The sequence below is a fragment of the Wyeomyia smithii genome, chromosome 2 (genome assembly GCF_029784165.1).
Source record: "Wyeomyia smithii strain HCP4-BCI-WySm-NY-G18 chromosome 2, ASM2978416v1, whole genome shotgun sequence".
Classification (NCBI taxonomy): Eukaryota; Metazoa; Arthropoda; class Insecta; order Diptera; family Culicidae; genus Wyeomyia; species Wyeomyia smithii.
In genome coordinates, this window is record NC_073695.1 from 195,246,299 (window position 1) to 195,268,488 (window position 22,190).

Sequence of the window (22,190 nt, forward strand, 5' to 3'; positions counted from 1 at the left end):
ATTATGATTTTCTCGTGTTAATAGAAACTGATTTGGCAACTTTTGATTTTCTTCAATGCAGTGAAAATAGATGAAAATACATACAGTTGAAATTTGGCTTTTGTAGAAATTTATCTCATATATTTCTAGTAATTCAAGCTTGTTTTATGAAATTTGAGGTGTACATTTCAAAGATTAAAGTATTCTTATGGTAGTGAGTGATTTTGATTAGTGATTAAAATAAAAAGTGGTCCACTAGTGATGAAAAAACTTTGGTTGGCTGCTGAACGAGTCCGTTGTAGCCGTGTAGAACAATGCGCGGATTTTGTTTTCTGAGGTGGTTGATTGAATTAAATAAGTAATCGAGTGCAGATGCCCGACTAAAATATCACATTTAGAGCTTTCAAGTGAGTTTATGAGGATTATAGTTTATGAGGAATCTAAAGTGAACTAAGAAAAATTCATTCCATGTATAAGCAGATTGGTTTAAGAAGAAAACATGCGTTTTTCCCGTTTTCAATTGTGTTTCCATGCTGTATGAGATCAATATATGGGCTGAGATGAATAATGGAGCAGTTCTCCTATTGAAAAATACCACTTTGTTATTAAACATTTCGCTTGCCTTTTAACGACACTCTCGCGGTCACTGGACCTCTCTGTCGAAAAAGCAATAATATTAACAAAACGGCTTAAATTTGTATTCTTCTTCATGATTTTTGACGGGGGAGGGTGATAAAGGGAGGGGGGATTTGCAACGGCTTAAGTTAGCAATATATCAGCAAAGTTTTAAAAAGAGGTCTCTTGACTGCAACAGCTTCTTGTTTCTTGACCTAAAAGAGTGTTGCAAAATATTAGTTAGTAAAGTGAAATTGCATAGTAACACTTGCCCAGAACCAGTTATTCAGGGTATTTTTCGGAAGACAACTATTACAACTTGTACCCATCGAACTAAATTCATACGATGTTTGCTGATAAATTATTGTAAATTTGTACATGATTTGGCCGAAAATACTAGTACAACAAAATAACCCTCCCCTACCCTATCTGCATAACTCGAGAATAAGTAGAGCAAATGGAGCCAAACCCGGTTATCCAACGTGTTGAAATCAAAGGCAACGAGGAAGGTACGGTTGGACATCCAACGTTTATCAGCTGAAGGAGTGGCTGCAGAGTACACGCAAAAGTTGATGAGCAAATTGGAGAGGACTTGAACGAACAGTGAAGACATATCTACAGCACGAACAGCGACTCAGCGCGAGAAGTTTTGAGTACAGCTGCGACAACCACGTCCAACGAGTGGTTTGACCCTGAGTGAGCGACGGATGAGAAAAACTACGTCAGAGGTCACATGTTGGTTACGGCTGTGACACGTCAGAGGGTAGGCAGATATCGAACAGCTAGAGTCACTGAAAAGAGACTTCATCGCAGAAATAAACGTCAGCATTGGGAGCCTGTTCTTTCAAAGGCGAACGACTGCTTTTCCAAGCACGACGCGAGGAGCTTCTATAAGAAGTTTAATGGAATCAGGAATCGAAACGCGTCTGTCCCTGTCAGGTGCGATGATAGAGAGGGGAACCTTATTGACGGTGAGAAAGATAGTGGCGTCAGAAGAAGCAAGATTTGTATTGAGAATGATGTACAAGCTTGTGGATCCACCACAAGAGAACAGCGAAAGAGTTGGAGAACTGCAAGTCAGCTGGAAAGGGCGGCATTCCCGCCGAGCTTTTCAAAGTCAGAAGCGAACAGCTGTATCGTGCAAATCATCGGATCGTGCTGAATTTGTTAGCTGATGAAGAATTGCCTTTCAGACTGGTTGGAGGGATTCATATGCCGATCTACAAAAAAGGCCATCGTCTGGACTATAGTAATTATTAAGGCATATCACTTCTCAATAAAAAAAGCAGAGCAAAGCCTTGTTGCTACATTCCGATTTAGAACTCGACCTTTTGTTTATTATACACAGACTTTGCTGTCTGTGTCAGCTGTTAAATGTACAGAACAATTACGGGGCTAGCGCTGCGATCCTACTGACACCAACAGTTTCGCCCGAGCCGGGACTCGAACCTATGTTGACTGACTTGTTAGGCCAGAACGCTCCACCACGGACCAAATGTTTACCCTGCGACAAATCCTCACTCCTGCTCACTCCTGGTTCCACATCAAGCGTCAGGGTTGTCGAGATATACACGCGTACACGCTGTCGTGTCGTTAGTTAAAGCAGGTCGACGGTCTGCCAAATTTATTGTTCAACATCGTATTGAAAGGTGTTATACGGAGGGCTGGTGTGCAGAGAAGCGGTACCATCATGACAAAGTCTCACATGCTCCTAGGTTTTGCGGACGATATTGACATCATTGGTGGTAACCGTAGAGCGAAAGAAGAGGCTTTTGGACCTCTCAAAAGGGAAGCTGTGAGAGATGGGCTTATCATAAAATCTGCCGAAACGAAGTACATGGTGGCTGATACAGAGCGTTATAGTCGGATGTTGGTGTTGCAGTGGTGATGGTCATCAGATAAATTGGCTGGCAGTGTTGAAAAATCGTAACCCCCCAACTTTCTAGGAATGCCATTCTTGTCTTTATTCTTCCATAGCTCTTAGCGATCAATTGTATCGCATGCGGCTACTTTAAAGTCTACGAATGGATGGTGTGTAGGGATTTTCACAGTAGTTTCGGGGGATCTACCGCGAACTGACTTGGGAAAGCACTTTGTAAGCAACAAAGAACGCACGATAGTTCTCACAGTCCAATTTGTCCCATCTATCCGCTCATCCGGTGACTTTTTGGTATCCCAAATGATCAATCGATGTAGGCAATCAACTAGTTTGTTCGGACCCATCCCGAAAACCTTTTTTCAGGTAGATTTGTTGTTCTCCATCCGCTTGATGGCATCCTTAACCATTCTCTCCCCTCCCCCCCCCCTGATCGACCGTCATAATACTTCCATTCATATCGCGGTACATTTCGGCTCACAACAAAAAGCCTATTCGAGATGCGTTGAGGTTTAGGTCTGATGAGAGTAATTCAGCTGTTATAGTTCCTCCTCTTCATGGTGGCACTTTTCCTTCCGAAAGAGTTAGTTGGCGCCAGTACTGAGTGTTGTTTTGTTTACGAATCGGCGGCAATAAACGTATTTCTTTGCTCGGACCAAGGTTTTAAACTTGATCTCAAGCTCCGCCTCTAAAGGGCATAGGGGACACTTGTCATTTCACTGTTGTTTAAAATTCTGATATAAAAGTTATCGCAGAGGTTATAGATTAAAGACGAGCGGTTATCTTTAAAAGGAGAACCTCAAGCCACACCATGAGAGTCAAAATTTTCCAAAATTAAACGTGGCGAGGAAGGAACCTTTATTAAATCAAAGAGCGGCCGTTGTCTAACTTGTGATTTTGAGGAAATACATATTGAAGCAATACAAAGCTCTAATCTCTCGGCTGGTCTCGAGGCACGATGCTGGAAACTAGTCAGTTGTCGTAGGTTAGAATCACGGCTCGGGAAAGATTTTTCGTGTCAGTAGGACCGTAGTCCTAGCCCCGTAATCGTCCTTTAATTAAAACAACTGACTGCGAAGACTTCGTATTATAAACAAAAGGTCAAGTTCTGAATCGGAATGTAGCGCCAAGGCTTTGCTTTCTTATATAAAGCTCGATACCTCGTATTGCCATTTGGCATGCGTTTATTAATCAAAACCTTAGTAGGTACACTTTTTCTGGGTAGTGCAGGTGAAGAAAGATTATTCCTCTTCATAGACTCTCCAAGATTGGCATGAGAGGTTCCCGCTGGTCAGAGTCGGTTATGGTAGAAGTGATCGTGTTCTTCTTGAACATCAGCGTGAGAGCGCTTTGAATGCTCTTTAAGAGACCTTGCGCTGTATGTACACCGCGCATGTTGGGAGTTTACGCTGATTTTTTCCCGCAGTGGATACTTTTTCCAGCATTCACACTACAGAAGTCATCGCCAAGAGTTTTTCCAGGTTTACTACACCGTACATTTTTGCAGCAGTAGGCGGTTGTGTGGCCCGGGGTACATACAGGCATGCTTGTCTTTTCTCCTCAGAAAACCTCTAGAGTGCAGGAGAACATCTTGCACTGCGGAGACAACTGCCGTCACACAAAAGAGCAAATCAACGCTCATGCTAGAAGAGAGCGACAAACGATTTTCATCTGTTGAGCTACCTGAACGCACTGCGGTGAAATCTGAAATCTCTCTCTTGCAAGACAATGAGCTATGGTGTACTTTCTCACACTGTGGACATCACGCACAATAATTACACTGCAGAGCTATCTGCGGTGCATTTCATAGTTGGTTTCTTGAGCATGGCAGAAGACGAAAAGCGATTGAGAAAAAAATAGACTGCGCTGCTCGTGCAGGTCGAATTTACTCTGGTGGAATTCGTTTTTGCAGTCTAGCTACACGAGGACTACATTTTTGCCCGGTAGGTTTTTTTTCACCTTCCGGACTACTCGCCAGTGGACACTGTTGTGTATTTCTGCGTTTTCTCTGTAGAGTGATTCACCCCTCTTGTTTCTATCAGATTTGCATTTGCTACACGCAGGCACATACTGGAAGGGAAGTGCGCGGTGAATTTTTTCTCCTCTCCTTTCACATACTGAGGAGAATGACAAGCATGCATACAGGCGCACAGGAAGACGAACCTTGTGAATCGAGACATGGGTAGGCAGTGCAGATCCGGAGAATGTGAAACGAAACGAGCCTGATGGCGTATAGACTCTCCTGCCACCGACGAACGCCGCAGACCGCCATTTCTTGCAGTTTAGTATCAGGAAAGCCGGGATTCTTGAAACAACCCTCACCACTTTCTAAGATGTACTCGACAACTAGACTCGAATCGGTTACAACACCGTCGATCTCCACGTCTCGCGCTGGTACGTCTACACGCTACTCCCGAGCAAAGAGCTCAGGACAAGTTATATCATTGGCATGTTTTTGGTTAGTGACCTCGACACGGAGCATGCTCGGTTTGACCTTTCGAATTTCGGTCACGGCACTGTAACTTGACCATCCGGACTTCGGAACGGACCGGGTAGTACTTTCCGGCCCCGGACATTTTCGGTGAAAAAAAAATTCAATTTGAGTCATACAACGCAGCAAGTTGTTCATTCTTTTTGATTTTCTTCGCTGCTTTTATGAAAGTCAAACCATATGGCCTTGTTCGCCTTTTTAACCTGTAACATATGCTTTAATTAGTCACATGGTTCTTATAAAATTAGAAAGACATTGGTTGTTACATTTTTTTTGCTATTTAAATTTTGCTCCTGCTATCACTTCGAAACTAGTGAACAACTGATAGACTCGCACAACTTGTTCTGAGTTTGTGCTTAATTGAATGCCATCGGCATACCTACATGCTCAATCAGTTCAAGACGTCCTGTGTGTTTCTGCGTCGAGTGTTCCACTCGAAAACAAATTTTCTTCGGGACGGGACGTCGTCACATCACGCAGAAACAGACTAAGTAGGAAAAGAATCCGGTAGCTACTTTTACTAAAACATTAGCTCGAAGATGACTGGTAGCAGGTTTTTTTCAGAGATAGAGGCTCAATTTTTGAGTTAGTCTCTAAAAAGTTTCTTTTATCAACGAAAGGAAGAGGTCTTTAAAGTCTCTTTTTCACCTAAAATTCTCTTTTTCCATTTCTCGTTCGAATAATACAACATACAAGATACAAAAGATATAATTGAGGCCAGGCCACTCTACCGGTAAAGCAGAAAAAATGAATATTTCAAATCACTGAGACCGAAATGGGAATCGAAATGTTTAGTTCACCGAGACATGCAAACCGAGAAATTATACTTCACACCGGGAAAATCATCTTTCTGCATGTCTTTAGTTTTATATGTTGAACCATTTCTTTCAACGGCAGTATCAACGTGAAAATATGTGAGGCAATTGGCTTGATTCTGCCTGTTCTGAAAAAGCTGGTTGTTAATTTCAACCAAAGTCGACAGCGGCTTAACAGCAAGACCTGCGTAAACAAACCTAATTCTGCTGTAACAGCTATAATCATAGGCGCCAACTTTGGGGGTCCTAAAAGCGCTTTCTGCCCTTACTCCTTCCAATAATTTTTTTACGTATCATTTTACAACCAAGCTTCCCGTCAATTCAGAATTTTCTATAACAAAAACAAACAGTAGCCACACGAAAAGAAAGAAAACTATTTTATAGACCGCTTTGGTTTGTGCAAAAAAATGTAAGCTACGAAATTGTCTATCTAATTAAAAACACTCTGTTCTTTTCTAAATACAAGTCGGACTCGATTATATATAGCCTCCGATTATTTTTCACTACATATAATCGAATTTTATATATAATCTATTTTTGATTCAAAAAACTCAGAAAACACATTTCTTACAAAAGAATACACATCTTGTAGTTATTCCTGATGTAATTGCGGTCAAATGTAAAGAAAAAATATTAAAAAAATTATAAAAGTATATGTAGATTTGTCAACTTGTATGTATTTAATTTCTCAAATTTTTAAAAATATTTTTTTTTTCAATTGTTTTTTATTTTTGAAATTATTTTTATTTAGGTATTTTACTAAAGTATTTTTAGTTTTTTGTTTTTAAATTTTTAAAATTAAAACAATTAAAAACAATTTTAAAAATTTAATTTTTTTTCTATTTCTTTTCCTTTTTTATTAGGCGTTACGTACTTTGTAGATATTCTCTTACGATATATTAGCTCTAGATAAGTCATATTTGAAATTGAAGAAAATTTTTTGTTTGTCTAAAATTATATATAATCGAATCGTATATAATCGAGTCAATATACAATGGAGTCTCTATATAATCGAGTCGACCTGTACTACTTTTTGTTTTTGAAAAAAAAATCAGTGTAGGATCTCAAAATTAATTTTTCCAATGTTTTTAAATAAAAATTCAGAAATTCTCTAGAAACTCTTGTTTTACAGAACGGAACGGCAAAAAACGTGAAACCGCAAAAAAGAGGAAAAAAAAATTGTCGGAGATTTTATTCTTTTTAAGAGTGCCCACTGTTGCTTTTTTAGAAGTGTTTTAGGCAACTGAATTTTCTATTTAAAAAACTTATTTAAAAACAAATATGACATGACCAATTTTTTTGAGGTCACTTTTTGTGTTAATTTTTTGTTTCAGTGTAGGATCTTAAATTATTATTTTTTTCAATATTTTCAAAAGAACGTTAAGACAATTCGTTAGAAGTCATTCCTGAACAACTTATATCTAACTCACTAAGGTAACAATTTTCAATGTTCAACTTGAAAGTTACCTAAATAATTCCAGAAAAAGGAAGTTTAATTTATTGGTTCTAAACATGAATGATGCTTTTTAGTTATCGAAAAAATAGTAGGGCTAATATCAACACTAAATTTTGAAGTGGTAAATCTCGCAAATCGATTCGGACCATGATAGATTCTAGATGAAGATAACCAACTACGAAGTAGAAATAGTTGATTCGAATCTTCGTTCAAACTTGCCCCAGAGGCGAAGATGTAAGGAGCAAACTGAAATGATGAAAATTTTTGCCGAAATAAAGACTTATTGCGCATTTTTTTTTTTGTATAATTACACTCAATCAACTCAGATTGTTCAACTGACAACCAGTTTTTCGGTAAAAATGTATAACATAATACTTTCCCCAGGAAATTTAACCTTTTGTAAAAATGTTTTCACTGAATTAAATAAGAGCTAAGAGTAAACAAAAACACAATTTGCACATAGTAACTTAAATGTCTTTGAACGATTTTGACAGTTGGATACACCATTAACGACCGAAATGATGGCTCTTATTTCATATTGCCTGGATTTCAGCTTTTCTCCGTGTACCTTACCGTACTTCCAGGAGGACACAAAAAAAATCTAAAAAACTTTTTTCTTTGTTCAAATGAATTTTGGGCAACTTAGATGTCAATCTAAAAAACTTATTTTGAAATAAATCGGAAAAACCCGTTTTTAACATAACTTTATGTTTAAAAAAATTACCGTAGTATCTTGAATTCAATTTTAACAATATATTACTTTAAAAGTTTAGTTATTTTTGTAGTTGACAACTTTTCTATATCTCTTGTTGTAATTCAGAAATATCGATTTATTAAAAAACATCAGCCCTTTACGAATGTTAGTACAGCAAACATTTTCTAAAGTTACTTCGGGTAGCAAGGCTTCACACCTACAATGTTTAATTGACTTTTGACTTTTTTTTTCAGTCGAGTTGACGCGAAATCCTTTTCAGGTTTAGCGAGTTCTTGAAAAACTCTCATTTCGTTTCCTTTTTACGAAATTTTTGGCGTGATTTTTACGCGCCATTTTAACGCGAAAATTGAAATTTTTGTGGTATATCACGCGGATTTTTAGGATTTCTCGAAATATTTTGAAAAATACTTTTTGTAAATCATTTATTCAAAGTGTCGGATTAATTTATGGAAGCAAGAAATCGTGAGAAGGCGAAAGTTGCAAACGGTTTGGAATTAAAAAGAGCGAAAGTTGTGCAGAACTTTATGCAGGAACTTGCTCAAGTCGACGGACAACTAAAAGCGATGAAGAAGAAAAGGTTTTCATAGTTCTATAGCACTAGTTTTTATAGTATTTTTTTTCGCTTCTAAGTCTGAATTTCTTCTTTATAGATTTATTTTTATGGTCACATTTTGGTCTCTTTTCGGTTTCTTTATGGTCTCTTTTTGGTCTCTTTTTTCAGACATTTGGTCTCTAAAGTTCTTATTTTCGACTCACTTAGTCGCTACCAGCTCTGCTTAAATAAATGTTCCAAAACTAGGAAAATTGTGAAACCAGCTTTTTTTGTTACTACACTCTACATTTTTGCCATTCTCCTAGAAAGGTATAGCAATCACTGGAAAAACCAAAGGTATAAAAGTGCTCCAAAGGGTCGAATCTCGTATATCAATCGACTTAGTTTGACGAGCTGAGCATTTTCTGTATGTGTATGTGTGTGTGCGTGTATGTGTGTGTGTATGTAACGCTCTCCCAATCTCACTCGATTTTCTCAGGGATGGCTGGACCGATCTTCATGAAATTGATTGCTAATGAAAGGTCTAGTTGCCCCATAAGACCCTGTTGAGTTTCATTGCAATCGGATTTTTAGTTTAGAGGTTATGTTTAAAAATGTGAAAATCACGAAATACCATTATCTCAAAAACTACGCAACCGATTTTAACAAAATTGGTTTCAAATGAACGAGCTACTCAAAAATCTTTTAACTTTTGAGTTTCATGGAGATTGAACGTGTGGTTCAGAAGTTATTCAAAGAAACGTGTTGTGAAGAGTGTTTAATCTCACTCATGTTTCTCAGAGATGGCTGAACCGATTTCCACAAAATCAGTGTCGTTTGGAAGGTCTAATTACCCCATAAGATCCAATCGATTTTTTTTTGCAATCGAACTATTACTTTGCCTGTTATTTTTAAAACTGTGAAATCCAGCTTTGAAAAGAAACATATTCCGAAGGCTACTTAAACTCACTCACTTTTCCCAGAGATGGCTGAGCTGATTTCCACGAAATTAGTGTCAAATGAAAGGTCTAGCTGTCTCATAACACCCTATTAAGTTTCAATGTAATCGGTCTGTTACTTTGTCTGTAATGTATCGAAATATGAAAATCACGAAACTTCATTATCTCAGAAAGTACACAACCGATTTGAACAATATTGGTATCAAATGAACGGGCTAGTTAAAGGTTGCTGACGTTGAAGAACCAACACTCGATTCTAAATCGGCGCATTCGGGAATGATCGGCCACCACCTAAATACCCACTTCTCGCTCATCACGAAAAAAGTTGTACCCAGTTAATGTGTATAGATCGTTCCGATAATTATAAATACACTAACGATCAACCGTCATTTCAAATAACGTGCAGTATTCAACCAAAGGTTGGCTGCGTCCTGTTGTTTACATCCAAAAGAAACAGATAAAAAAACAATATCGCACGCTTAGCTTTGGGGCTAATAGCGGTCTCGATCAACTAGATTAGTTGAGAGAATTCGTTATCGATATTGTTTTTGGCACATTTTGTATGTGTAGGATAACTACAACGATACACCGTGCCCCAGTGCTGAGTCGAGAAAATTTCCAGCTCGAAAAGATCCTCGACTCAATCGGGAATCGAACCCGATATCACACAACCGTGTGGAAAAGCTAGCCGACCGACATCGCTAACCACAGAACCACGGGGACCACCGATGCTGTCATTTTTTCTAACATTTAGTGCGAAATTTTGAAAATGCGTGGCCTTTATCCCGAGCAAAGAAAGCGAATTGTGCACAAATGGGACACCGTGAGTGGTCTTTCTATAAGAAAATTAGCCAGACAAGAAGGTATAAGTGTCGGAGCAGTTCAAACCACATTGCGGAAGTATTGTGAAGAGTGCACATTCACTGATGCCCCAAGACGTGGTAGATAACCCGGGCCTGTTGATCCCACATGGACAAAAAGGTTAAGGAATACTACAAGCGGCATCCTTCAGTATCAGTACGAGATGTGACGAGAAAGCTTGGAACCTCGGCGAGTAACGTTATGCGTGCCAAGGGAAGAATGGGTCTGCAGACCCGTCGGAAGCAGAAGCAGCCAAAACGAAATCCAAAACAAGCTGAATCTGTGAAACCGAGAGCTCGGAAGCTTTATGACAAACTTCTGACAAAAAAAAAATGGGGTGTGTTATCATGGATGACGAAACCTACATAAAACTGGACTATAAGACTCTGCCAGGACCGCAATTTTATATATCACCTGTCCCTGATGTCCCTGGACCAGTGAAAGCCATTTACACCGAAAAATTCGGCAAGAAGGTAATGGTTTGGCAGGCCATTTGTGAATGTGGGAAAATATCTCGTCCATTCATTACGAATGACACAATGAATGGTAAAATTTTCGTGAAAGAGTGTTTGCAGAAAATGTTGTTACCCATGGTTAAGCAGCATAACAATCCTCCAATCTTTTGGCCCGATCTTGCTTCCTGCCATTACTCTAAGGATGCAGGGTGGTATAAAACAAATAATGTCACATGTGTGCCAAAGGAGATGAATCCTCCAAACTGCCCTGAATTCGCCCTATTGAAACTTTTTGGGCTTTGACCAAGGCAAAGCTGAGGAAATATGTCAAACCAGCGGACAATGTTGAAAAATTTAAAAAAGATTAAGCCAATCAGTGGTAAAAATGGTCGGAGAACACACTGTGCAAAAGCTTATGAGTAGTGTTAGGAGAAAAGTTAGAGAACTCGCGTATCCTACGAAAAATAACCCCAACTTGAATTGAAACTGAAAAAAAAACATCTATCTATATTTTAGAATAAAATGACCCGAAAAACCCTGTATTTTCTTGTTTATTTCAAGAAAGAAGATGTATTTATAATTTTCGGAACAGTCTATATCACCGGTGCTCTTTGTTCTTCGTTAATTGCTTGGTTGTTTTTTTTTTAGTGGAGGGTGGAGGCTCGTAACTCCCGCAACCAACATTGTCAGTGTCTTTCAAGAGGACCAACGTGGTACCGCTCTTGTATATCCCAAGTACCAGCAGGGCTTTTGGTTTGTGTATTTAGAGTTATGAGCGCATTAATAAGTCGGTAGTTCAGCTGGTCCTAACTTAGAGAAAAAGCGCTGTTCAGGTCCTCTCCTGATATGGAAAAGGTCCCACTGGGAATGATTATTCGATCGTTCCTGAGATTTCTCGTCAGCGCCACGGGGCAGTATGGATAGGATCTGTTTTATAATTGCAGGTACGGGATGTACCAATAACCATTAACCACTACCAGCAAGGTAGTGGTGCAGTAAAATTCGAATGAAAACTCAAATCTGAATAGTCAGAAATAAGGTCATTTGAGTAATCATCGCGTAAATTCCGATATCTGCATAAAAAACGGTTTTAAAGCCGCGGGAAGAGCCATTAACGTACTAGGATTAACACGCTCTGTGAAACTATGTTTTTCATTTTTATGAGTGCATTAGGCAGTTTACGAATTTTCAAATTTAAATCAAACACTTTGTAAAATAGAATGATAGCAACAAACATTGATAGGAGCTAAGTTCCAACTGAAACAAAAACAAACAATAGAAATTCAGTAAGAAAATAGGTTGGAGGGCGAGCAATTAAAACTTTTCCGATGTTTTGAGTAAATGTTTTTAAATTTGTAAATATATAAATTTCAGAATACTACCGTGAAGATTGACTGGTAACTTTAATTATCATCTGGTATAGATATCAAATCTATGCGAGCTTAAAAAGCACTAAATTTGACTAACATCTACTTTCAAAATATCGAACCTCAGAGAGTTGTATCTTCGCTTCAGCAAATAATGCGATTCAAAAGAAAAGTGAATCAAATCTCCCTTCGTATGGTAATCAGACTATATTTGGCTCATTTAAGAAAAACAATAAACCGACGCCGTCTTACGCTTATAATTGTGCACTCGCTCAACCGTCGCTAATCTATCGTTTTGATGGAACCGTCCCAATCTGGCCATCATCAATCTGGTATAACATAACCACTCGGAGGAGGGTCGATGCACTTGCCAGTGGCGGTTTCTAGCTTATTTAATAGTTTGCTCGGACGGAGCGTCAATACCTGAGTAGCATTCCACTCGCCACACGATTTCCTGTGTCCGAAAGTGGCCATAGGAAAGCACCCGCATCAAGCCGTTTTTGTTTCCATGTCAAACATCGTTGTAATTTGCATACTCGAGAGGCTTCTCTTCCAACCTCTTGCCCGCCTGCTTGCTGATGGGCATTTCCATGCATGCCCAGAGCTATGCTAAGGGCCCCAATCCGTTCGGTGCAGCACTGCAGTCTAGGCAGGGCGCAAGAATTTTCCACTTTCACCAGTGCTTTTGTTTCATCCATTGGCGCGGGGACTCGCCCGACTGATTCCGATAGCTTGTTTTATGCTGTCCATCGAGCATACATGGATTGGAACCATGTTGGTGAATGATATTGACGGATTGCAAGTGCCTGCCACCGCCCGGTAGCATTACGCCGGATGTTACATGACGTTGGACATTGTTACCTCGGGGTGCATCGCCAGCAGTATAGTTAGGGTGCATTTCTTTACAGGTGAGAGATTTTATGTCTTTCACTTATGCACAGAAAAAAATACCGGGAAGTTGGTTTGGTAGGTTTGTTTACGACGTACGCTAAACTAGCAGACCCTACGTTATGCCAATTTCTTCCACTAACCCAAAAAAGAAAAACAAGTTATCCACCCATAGTTCGGGGACAGATGTTAGTGTCATAATTCATCTAAGCAATGAACGGGTTGCGGTCTACGGAAAGTGAAGATCGCCTGGTGAGTGCCGCGCAGCATTTATGCCGTGATGAAGTTTTACTACCTTGATTACGTTATGCAGACGTCTTTTACGATTTGTTAGATTATCTCGCACAACTATTGTCAGGCAAACTCGTTCCAAAGAAAATTATGTCAGTAGTGTGAAGTTGTGCTGGGTTTATGGCTTAATGTGAGCGGTTTGTTTTGACTTGAATGTAGATTTAGTTTAAATGATTTTTTTCACACCGAATTTTTTCCCCGTTCGTTATGAAGTGGTAAGAAAATTTGACTGATAGAAATGTTTTATTTTAATTATTTCGATGCGGTTGATTATAATTATATAACTGCTTTTCAAAAAATATCGCCGCGTATGGCGAAAAACCTCTCCGCTGTGCTGTGAGCATTACTATCACTGAATTGTGTTACTTATATTCAACAATGCTACTTGAGTTACCAATATCACCTGATGATAATTAGGCTTTGATTTGGTTGAAATTCGTTTACCTTTTCTGCATTATTATATCTATAAAAAAATAAAGATTGATAACTTTTGGTTGAAACAGTATTATATAAAATTAATTTTCACCGAAAACCGCCAACGTTGCCTTCCGTATTTAAAGAAACAGACGATATTAGTCAAAACGCAGGTCACAGTATTAGTCAAAGTGCTTGAAGATCAAGCGGATTAATAGGAAGTAATCATCTGAACATGAGCCAAAAATTCCTGCAGCTCTTCTCGAAAGATCTCCAAACCGCCATACTTCGCCTTCGCTACAAGAGCCACGTCCTATGAATTTTTCCTCGATTTATCCAAGCTGAGTGATTCTCGACAGATGAGTATGATCGATTAAGGACACAAAATGAGGATTGACTGAATAGGATCTGGATCGGATTGTAGAATGTGAAAGCGTTCTTTTTCTAGCTTAGTATTTAGTATTTCTATAATTATGTTTAATATTAATGCAGTACGGCAGGTGGATTTCTGCAGATCTGTATCGCTTTGTTTGTGAAATTTATTAGAGGTACAAATCAAACTAACTCGACAAAAATTCATCGGTTTGCCAGTACACACATTTAAACAACGGATTCAGATTCAGCATACGTTCCCGTTCCCTCTTGCCTACCATGGCAAACCCTGATTTTGTCTCACCCCATCTCACTTAAACAAATAACGGTTTTGATCGCGCAATAGGCTTCTTAATTTTCAAATTAATAATAATTAATGTGGTCCTAAAGTTTTACTCGGTTTTCTGATTTTTACGTATCAGCTGAAAGAGTGAAATTTTCTGAGCAAAACGTGATTTGAAAAAAAAAAGATTATTGTCGTCATTAGACTTTCAAATAACGAATAAAAACTGCTCGAATGGTCTTAAATGACAGTTCGTCCATATACCGTACATGATCGAATTATTATTTAAGACATTTCGAGCAGTTTCTTATTCTTTATTTGAAAATCGAAGGACAAGGATAACCATATTTTTAAAATTACCTTTTTCTAAGAAAACGCATCTATTTCAAATAATATATAAAAACTGGTAGGGCTTTAGGACCCAATTCAAATCAGTTATAAAAAACGAACTGATTCCATTTCCAGATATAAACTTCTTCAAAAACTGTTTACTTGATTTACACCGGTAAAGTCGTGAATTTATGTAGAGCCTCACAAAGCTAGCACAGGGTTTTCATGACCTTCAGGTGACCATAGCTTCGACCTTAGTCAGGAGCCACTACGGGATTTATTTTTAAACTGGTGGCGAACCAACCTGTGGCTGAAAGCCACCTTAATAAAGTAATAAAAAAAAATATTTCTAAACTCTTCCACAAGACTTATCTGCAGACTAAAAATGCATCGGTCTGAACTTACGATGATTTCTCCAATTATAGTATCTTATACTCCTCAGTATTTTGCAAGCTGATTTAAGATAAGGTTGACAAAAATGTAGGAAAATAGTAAGTCTGGGGAGCAGTGATAATGAGGGGCTCGTAGACGCCACTCTCGAACCTTATGCAAATGCACTTATTCCAACGTATCGCTACAGGTCCTTGCCCTGATCTTCGATTCACTTCGGATATGCTCAATGGACTAAAAATAGTATACACGTTCTTTAGGTGGTAAAAAGCAAGGCAGTGGCCGGTAATAAATCCCATGAAGACGTATTTGACGTATTTGAAGGTACCCAGAAATGCCTCAGGGCCGATGAATTGCTGTGCTGATCCTTGTCTTGCGAAGTAGTCAGCACTTTCAGTGCTTTCAATACCACAGTGTTCAGGTACCCAGTACGATAGAACTTGGTTCTACCGGGATAACTCCTGCAGTATTGCGCTGCGCTCCTAACTCCCTTACTTATTGAAATAGTTTCCTTAACCCCGGGTCCGTACACTCGGGTGCCAGTGTTGGATCCTATTTTCTTTTCCAGGCCTTTAAATTCGTTGAGCTTTGCTTGAGCTGTCACTTCATTTACCTGTGGCCACCACACGAGAGAGCGTGCAGACTGAGGTAATTCCGAGGTATTTGACTTCATTGCTGAAGCCCAGTCTAACTCCGTTCAGTGTTGGTGGAGTGGTGGAGATCTTCCTTCGTCTACTGAATGGAGTTAGGGCTGTTTTTCAAGGGTTTATGTTTAGACCCTCCTGTAGACACCATAACATGGTGACATTCAGAGCCGCTTTCATTCGGCTCGACAGAGTTGCGTCGTGTTTACCTCTGACGATGAGAACGATGTCATCAGCGTATCCAATGACCTCGTAACCAAGCTGTGAAAGCTTATTGAGAAGTGCGTCGACAACTAGTGACCATAACAAGGGCGAGAGAACTTCTCCTTGCGGGCATCCCTTGATCACTGACATTGTAACAGACGAATCTCCCAAAGTTGCTGTGATCACTCTGCTAGAGAGCATTGCGTGTATCCAGCTCCTTGAAGTGTGTTCGATTTCCTCATTGAAGAGAGCCGATGCAGAGGGCGTGTTATCGAAGGCCCCTTCAATATCAAGAAAGGCTCATAGTGCCGTCTCCTGATAATTCAGGGTCTTTTAATAAACGCCACTAAGCTGTGAAGAGCAGTTTCTGTCGACTTGCCGCTTTGTTAGGGGTTCCTATGCGGGGTTCCTATGTTAGGGGTTCCTTTAAGAAACTCATCACGGTTATATTCATCCATTATTTTCTCCATCAACTTGAGAAGTGATGAGGTCAGACTTATGGGTCTGAAAGTCTTAGGTAGGGTTTTGCCCTTTCTTCCAACTTTGGGGATAAACACTACCTTCACCTCCAGCCAGTTATCCGGGATATGGCCCAGGATAAAGTTGGCTCTGAAGAGGTTGATAAGTTCGGACATGATAGCTGCGGCCGATTTTTGTAGAAAGATGGGTAGTATGCCGTCTGGACCTGGAGACTTCATAGGGTCGAATGAGCTTAGAGCCCAACCTATTGGAGCTTCCGTGAACAGTCGACGGGACAGCAGGATGGACTCCCGAGACGCCATATGTCTCGAATTGTCCCGCCGCGACCCATCACTATTCAGTACTTCGGTCTCTGTCGATCCGGGAAAGTGGGTGTTCATAAGAACCTCCAACGTTTCCTTGGTAGTGACAGTGAGGCATCCATCCTCTTTCCTCACTTCTCCTAAACCGTTAGTATGGTCTTTGGACATCGCCTTTTGGAGCCGCGTAGCTTCCGGCAGAGTTTGGATTCTTTCACAGAAACTAACTCTGGATTTCCGTTTAGCATTGCGTAGCTCGGCGTTGTACTTAGTGAGGGACGCTCTGTAGTCGTCCCAGTTAGACGTGACTTTTGCCCTGTTGAACAACCGCCTAGTTTCCCGACGAAGGTCACTGAGTTGATCATTCCACCAGGGTACGTCACGGCATACTGACCGCTGTGTTAGTGGACAGTTTGCGTTGAAAGCATCCATGATTCTGTTTTGTAGATCATTTGCTGCCGATTTCAGGTCAACTGAATTTTGAATGTTGCTGTAACTGAAAGTTCGTGAATCGATCAAGTGTTTCTTAAAGGATTCCCAATCTGTATTCTCAGTATTTCTGTACAGCTCTCTTATCAGAGGGTTAGCCTCTATATTAAAAGCAATGTGTCTGTGATCCGACAAACTAGGTTCATCGGAGACACGCCAATTGTTAATCCTTCCAGAAAAAGAGGCGCTACACGGAGTGAGATCAAGGACCTCCTGTCTGATTGCGTTGATAAAAGCGGGGTTATTTACTACATTACATACATTGATATCGTTAGAAGTAAGGTATTCAAGTAGGTACTCACCCCTATTGTTGGTATCGGAGCTGCCCCAGATCGTATGGTGGGCGTTGGCATCGCAACCGATCAGAAACGGCTTGTTGATGGCCTTGCAGTACCGCACGAGCGCAGCAAATTCGGGTGGCGGTATACCACCGTGGTCGCCCGGGAAGTAGGCCGACGCGACAGCCATCTCTTGCTTTTCTCTGGTTGTCGGTACTTCAACTATGACGGCAACGACATCGCGTTGGACAACTTCTGTAATAGGTAAAATTTATATTCTCTATTTAACAGAATTGCAGTCCTTGGTTTGGACTGCGTGTCGCAGTAGATTAACCTACCGTTAGGAGCGTTAAGTCCGAAGACATTGGATTCGTTGATCCACGACTCCTGGATGTGTGCAGCCGCTAGCTGCTCTTTAGCGAATATCCTGCAAAGAACACCCGAGGCGCTTGCACGCAGCCGTCTTTATCCGGATCGGAAGATGATCCGGGTATTGGCTGACGGCTGCCAACAGCGGTTTGGCTGGTTGATGAAAGTGGTTCTTCCTCACTGTTTGGCTTCGGTTGAAGCAGTCGATTGGCAACAGAAGGTCGTCCCGCACTCTGTGGCGGTTTTTGACCCCGAGGGGTGCGACTGTTCAGTGGTTGATGCTTCACACTCTTGCGCGTCTTCAGCGGAACCGTCCGAGCAGCCGCGGGTTGCGTTGTTTGGGTGGTGGCCGGGCACTCCCGGGAGAGCATCCTGCGCGTACCTTCCCAGCCGCAGGGTTGCGTTTGGGTGGTTGTGTGGCACTCCCGAGGGAGTTTCCCACTCGTACCTTCCCTGACATTGCGACGGAGTCTTTCCTGCCTGTGACGTTCGGCCTTCCGTTTACGTTTCGGATGCGTGCTTTGCCGAAACCGTAGTGCAGTTCATGGTTTTCACTCTCAAGAGTTTGGCAGATGCTTCGTCAATATCCAGAACCAGCTCGATCGAGGTCTTTACCAATTTGCGGTTACAGACTCGCCACATTTTGGTAGAGAGATGGTCGTTTTGATTCTGAAGTGAACGAAGGATCTTCTCGTCCAGAGAGTTCGCACTGCCCGCGAAGTAACCGACATAGCGTCTGGCCTTCGGCAGATCCTTCATGTGGTATACACGAAGCTGTGCTCTCTCCCACGGTACGAGAGAAGGTACCTCCCTTTCCAACCACTGCACTGTGTCGGCACAGGCAAGTTGCAGGAAGCCATTTCTTAGATGGCAACCGTTAAACTTGGGCTTGGTGGTAGGATTTTCCTGGTCAGCAATATGATCGAGAATGGAGGTCCGGACAGTCTGAAGCTGGTCCGTTGCGAGTAGAGAGCTGGGGTGGGTAGCAGAAGTAACAGCAAGGATTATAGCTGCCGCCATGTCCCTATATAAGGCCGTCGGGAGCAGCTTTGGACCCGATGACCCCAAACCAGTACCGTTCCGCAGTTTTTTAGGCTGTGGACAGTTTGTACTGGTGTTTGGGGACACCAAAGTCGTCCGACCGTTGTCGCTTGACGGCGACTTGATTTGTTTGAGCAAGCTGCTCTGTCGGAATGAAGGCCAGCTTCCTGGCTTCTTCGTACAAGAGACTGAAGCGAAGATTTTTGCTCAGTCGCAGCCTTTGCGCGTTTGAAAGTCGCTTGACAAGGGCTGCCGATGATTCGGGTTTCCCTTCGTCTTCGGGCCTTGTCGCTGGACTGGGAGGTGAGTCCATTTGACTTTCGTTATTTTCTTGTGGAGAACGTAGGATGAAGCAGAGGGTCCTCCGTCCAGCGATTCGCTGTCGAGGTTGAAATCGTCCTCATGCTCCATCTCCTCCATTCCGCCCGGTGCGTTTTTTAAGGGACTGCGCTCCGATAAGTCCATGGGTACCGGCAAAGAAAGGCTGCCGGTGGCCGAATTTTGTGAAGTTTTATTGTCCATAAAATTCCCACGAGTCGCTGGGTAAGGAAAAGTCCGCTGCATCAGTGACCCGCGTGATGCAGTAATGGCTAATTACTGTGAAGGGTGCCCTGGTACTCTACAGGCTCCGTTAGTGGGTGGGTATTTGTTACCCCCCCCCCTCCCCCACCATGTTATTACTCGGCACGGGTGGCATAACACATTAGCTTAGGATTTTTTTTAACCATTTAACCATTGGATTTACGTAACAGCCATGGTTAAAAGCTGTTACAACCATCCATCGATTTATCATATCCTTCCGTCCTCTTTTCGAATAACCTCATTCTATTATTTTCGTAACGTAGCGTACTGATATTCTTTTCACTGTAGCATAAGGTTGGGCGTAAACACCAAACTAGTTTCGTTTTGGCGGCTACTGCGGAATTTGTTGAAAGTGCATCGTGTTGTTCTGTTCATGTTCGAAGACTGAGATTATTTATTGGTTGCAAATGTTGTAAAAAACCTGTTTTGGTGTTCAAATTTCAACCCAGGTAAATAATATTGTTTTCAGACATCACCATAAAATGTCGCTAGGCCGACGCGGTTCTGGTAAACAATAGTATACCGACTTGTTGAATCAGTTGCACAACCGTACAACCAAAACATTCTAAGGGCAGACAAATTTACATTAATTTTATCATGAGTTTTTTAACAAAGTTATCAGTAATGTTTTGTTCTTTGTAGTAATATTTACGGATATAATGTTTGCAATGTTTTAAGAAACCTATTTTTGTTGAAATGCTTAACATGACCCGAGCAGGAGAAAATATCATTATAATATCACAACCAGATATTGGAAATACACCTCATTTTGATCTTAATATGGTTTACATGGTTGGTAAAATAACAAAACAATTATCACTTAAAAACTTACTTTTAACGAGATATTTCAAAGGCAACTCAAATATCTTATTGAAGGCATAGCGAGATATGAAATCAAAATTTTATGATATTTTCATATGCATGTTTGAAACGTGAATATCTTTCAAATAACACAATAAGTCTCCATAGCTAAAAATGTTATTGATGAGTCATGATTTTATTATGCTCTCCTGCCCGGGGACTTACTGAGAATTTTAAATATTTCTGATTTAAAGAATTTAATTTCTAAACTTCACTTTGATAAAAAATCATGATATTTTAAAGCTAGAGAGCAAACATCAAAGAAAAAAATATGCCTTTATGTTGATATAAAAATTGAACTAAGTAAGAATCCCTTTTAAAGACTTGTTATCAAGTAAATGTTTTCAATTGCAGCTAGAAAGTTCAAACACCTGTATCAAAAAAGTTCAATCGATTTTCGTGTTAACTGCAAACTATTCAATGCAATGCAACTGGCCTACGTGTATCAACTACTTTCTAGTAGAATACATCGATTGGCGATAAATCCGGCCTGTATACCGTGCGCCCAATTCACAGAACGTAAAGAGCGTAGTCGTTGCACTAATCCGATTACGGTTCTGTTCTGTCCAGTCCACATTTAGCACGACTTACAACTGCTTCCTCGGTGTAGCAGCAGTAAGTACTACTAGTTGATTAGGAAAACAGAGCAACCCAGTGCAACCTGAGCCGAAGCGACAGTTGAACGTCGATTGTTGTCCAGGTTGGGGCCGACCTGGAAGTCTAGTGCTAGAATTCTAAAACCAAAAAAAAAAAAAAAAAACAGGTGACTGAACTGGATACTTTCGTTCTTAAACCCTTTCCGACAGGAACATGGCGTACAATGGACTGTCGCAGCATGTCGACTTTCTGAGGCTGCCCAATCCGAGCGACCGCTTCGAGCTACTGGATTTGATTGGTGAGGGAACCTACGGGGAGGTGTACAGTGCGAGAGACAAACACAGCGGCCGGAAGTATGCCGTTAAGGTGAATTAGTGCATTTTTGTGCGACATCATAGAATTCTAATTTTTCACCCACACTTTCAGATACTGGAAACGATTGCCGATAACATCGAAGAGATCGAGGAAGAGTACTTGGTCCTGCGAGATTTGTCGAAGCATCCAAACATACCGGACTTTGCCGGTCTTTTCCTGAAGCGGGGTGCAACGGTCGAAGATGATCAACTTTGGTTCGTGCTTGAGGTGAGTACGCAAGATAACAGTGTAAAACTCATTTAGTGCGGGTTTTCTTTAACCATAACGACCTGTGCATGTTGGAATCACCGGAAATGATCATTACTGAAAAGCTTCTCCGTTTTGTACACGATATTTATGGGATTTATTCGCGGTTAACGACCAAAACATACAGCCTGTGTGATGTGAAACTTGTTTCTCCGCTTGCCTAGCCAATTGGGTTGCGTCGTGGGGTCGCAGCTTGGAAGCTATATTTTAACTACTTTCGGACATTAGTTGCAAATGGCTTCCAGCCGGCCAACCGCTGGTCGGAGGTCCGTGAAAATCTGTTGCATATTCAGTAGAGATGGTGATCGTGAACTTGCTCTGGCGGTTGGTGAAATAAAGGTAGTTCGGCAACGGTGAAGCCAATCTGCGACCCCACTGCCAAGGACAGTGATGACGAATGAATTGATCAGCTTAAACCATTATCTAGTTTCACTGCGCCTTCGGTAATCGAGATGAGAAGCTCGAACGATTCGGCGTTTTTTTTTTCTGCCTATCATTACCTACTATCGTTGAACGTTGTTTATGTGCAATTTGGTTTCGCCGTGTTTCGCGGATGGTTTTTTTAGCACTGTGGATGAACTGCGAATTTGCTACTATGAAATGTGTGTTGGCGATGGTAATGATGAATGTTTTAAG

At 40.9% G+C, this 22,190-nt stretch overlaps 1 protein-coding gene across 1 annotated transcript in view; it reads left to right on the forward strand.

Moving 5' to 3' along the window:
- Window positions 1-22,190, forward strand: part of LOC129720303 (myosin-IIIa-like) — a gene marked incomplete at its 3' end in the record, with an annotated part of 142,299 nt that overhangs the window by 62,245 nt on the left and 57,864 nt on the right. Inside the window, exons 2-3 of the mRNA XM_055671765.1 lie at window positions 21,143-21,299; window positions 21,360-21,515. Of these exons, the coding sequence (XP_055527740.1) occupies window positions 21,143-21,299; window positions 21,360-21,515 (313 nt within the window). The remainder of the gene's footprint in view (window positions 1-21,142; window positions 21,300-21,359; window positions 21,516-22,190) is intronic.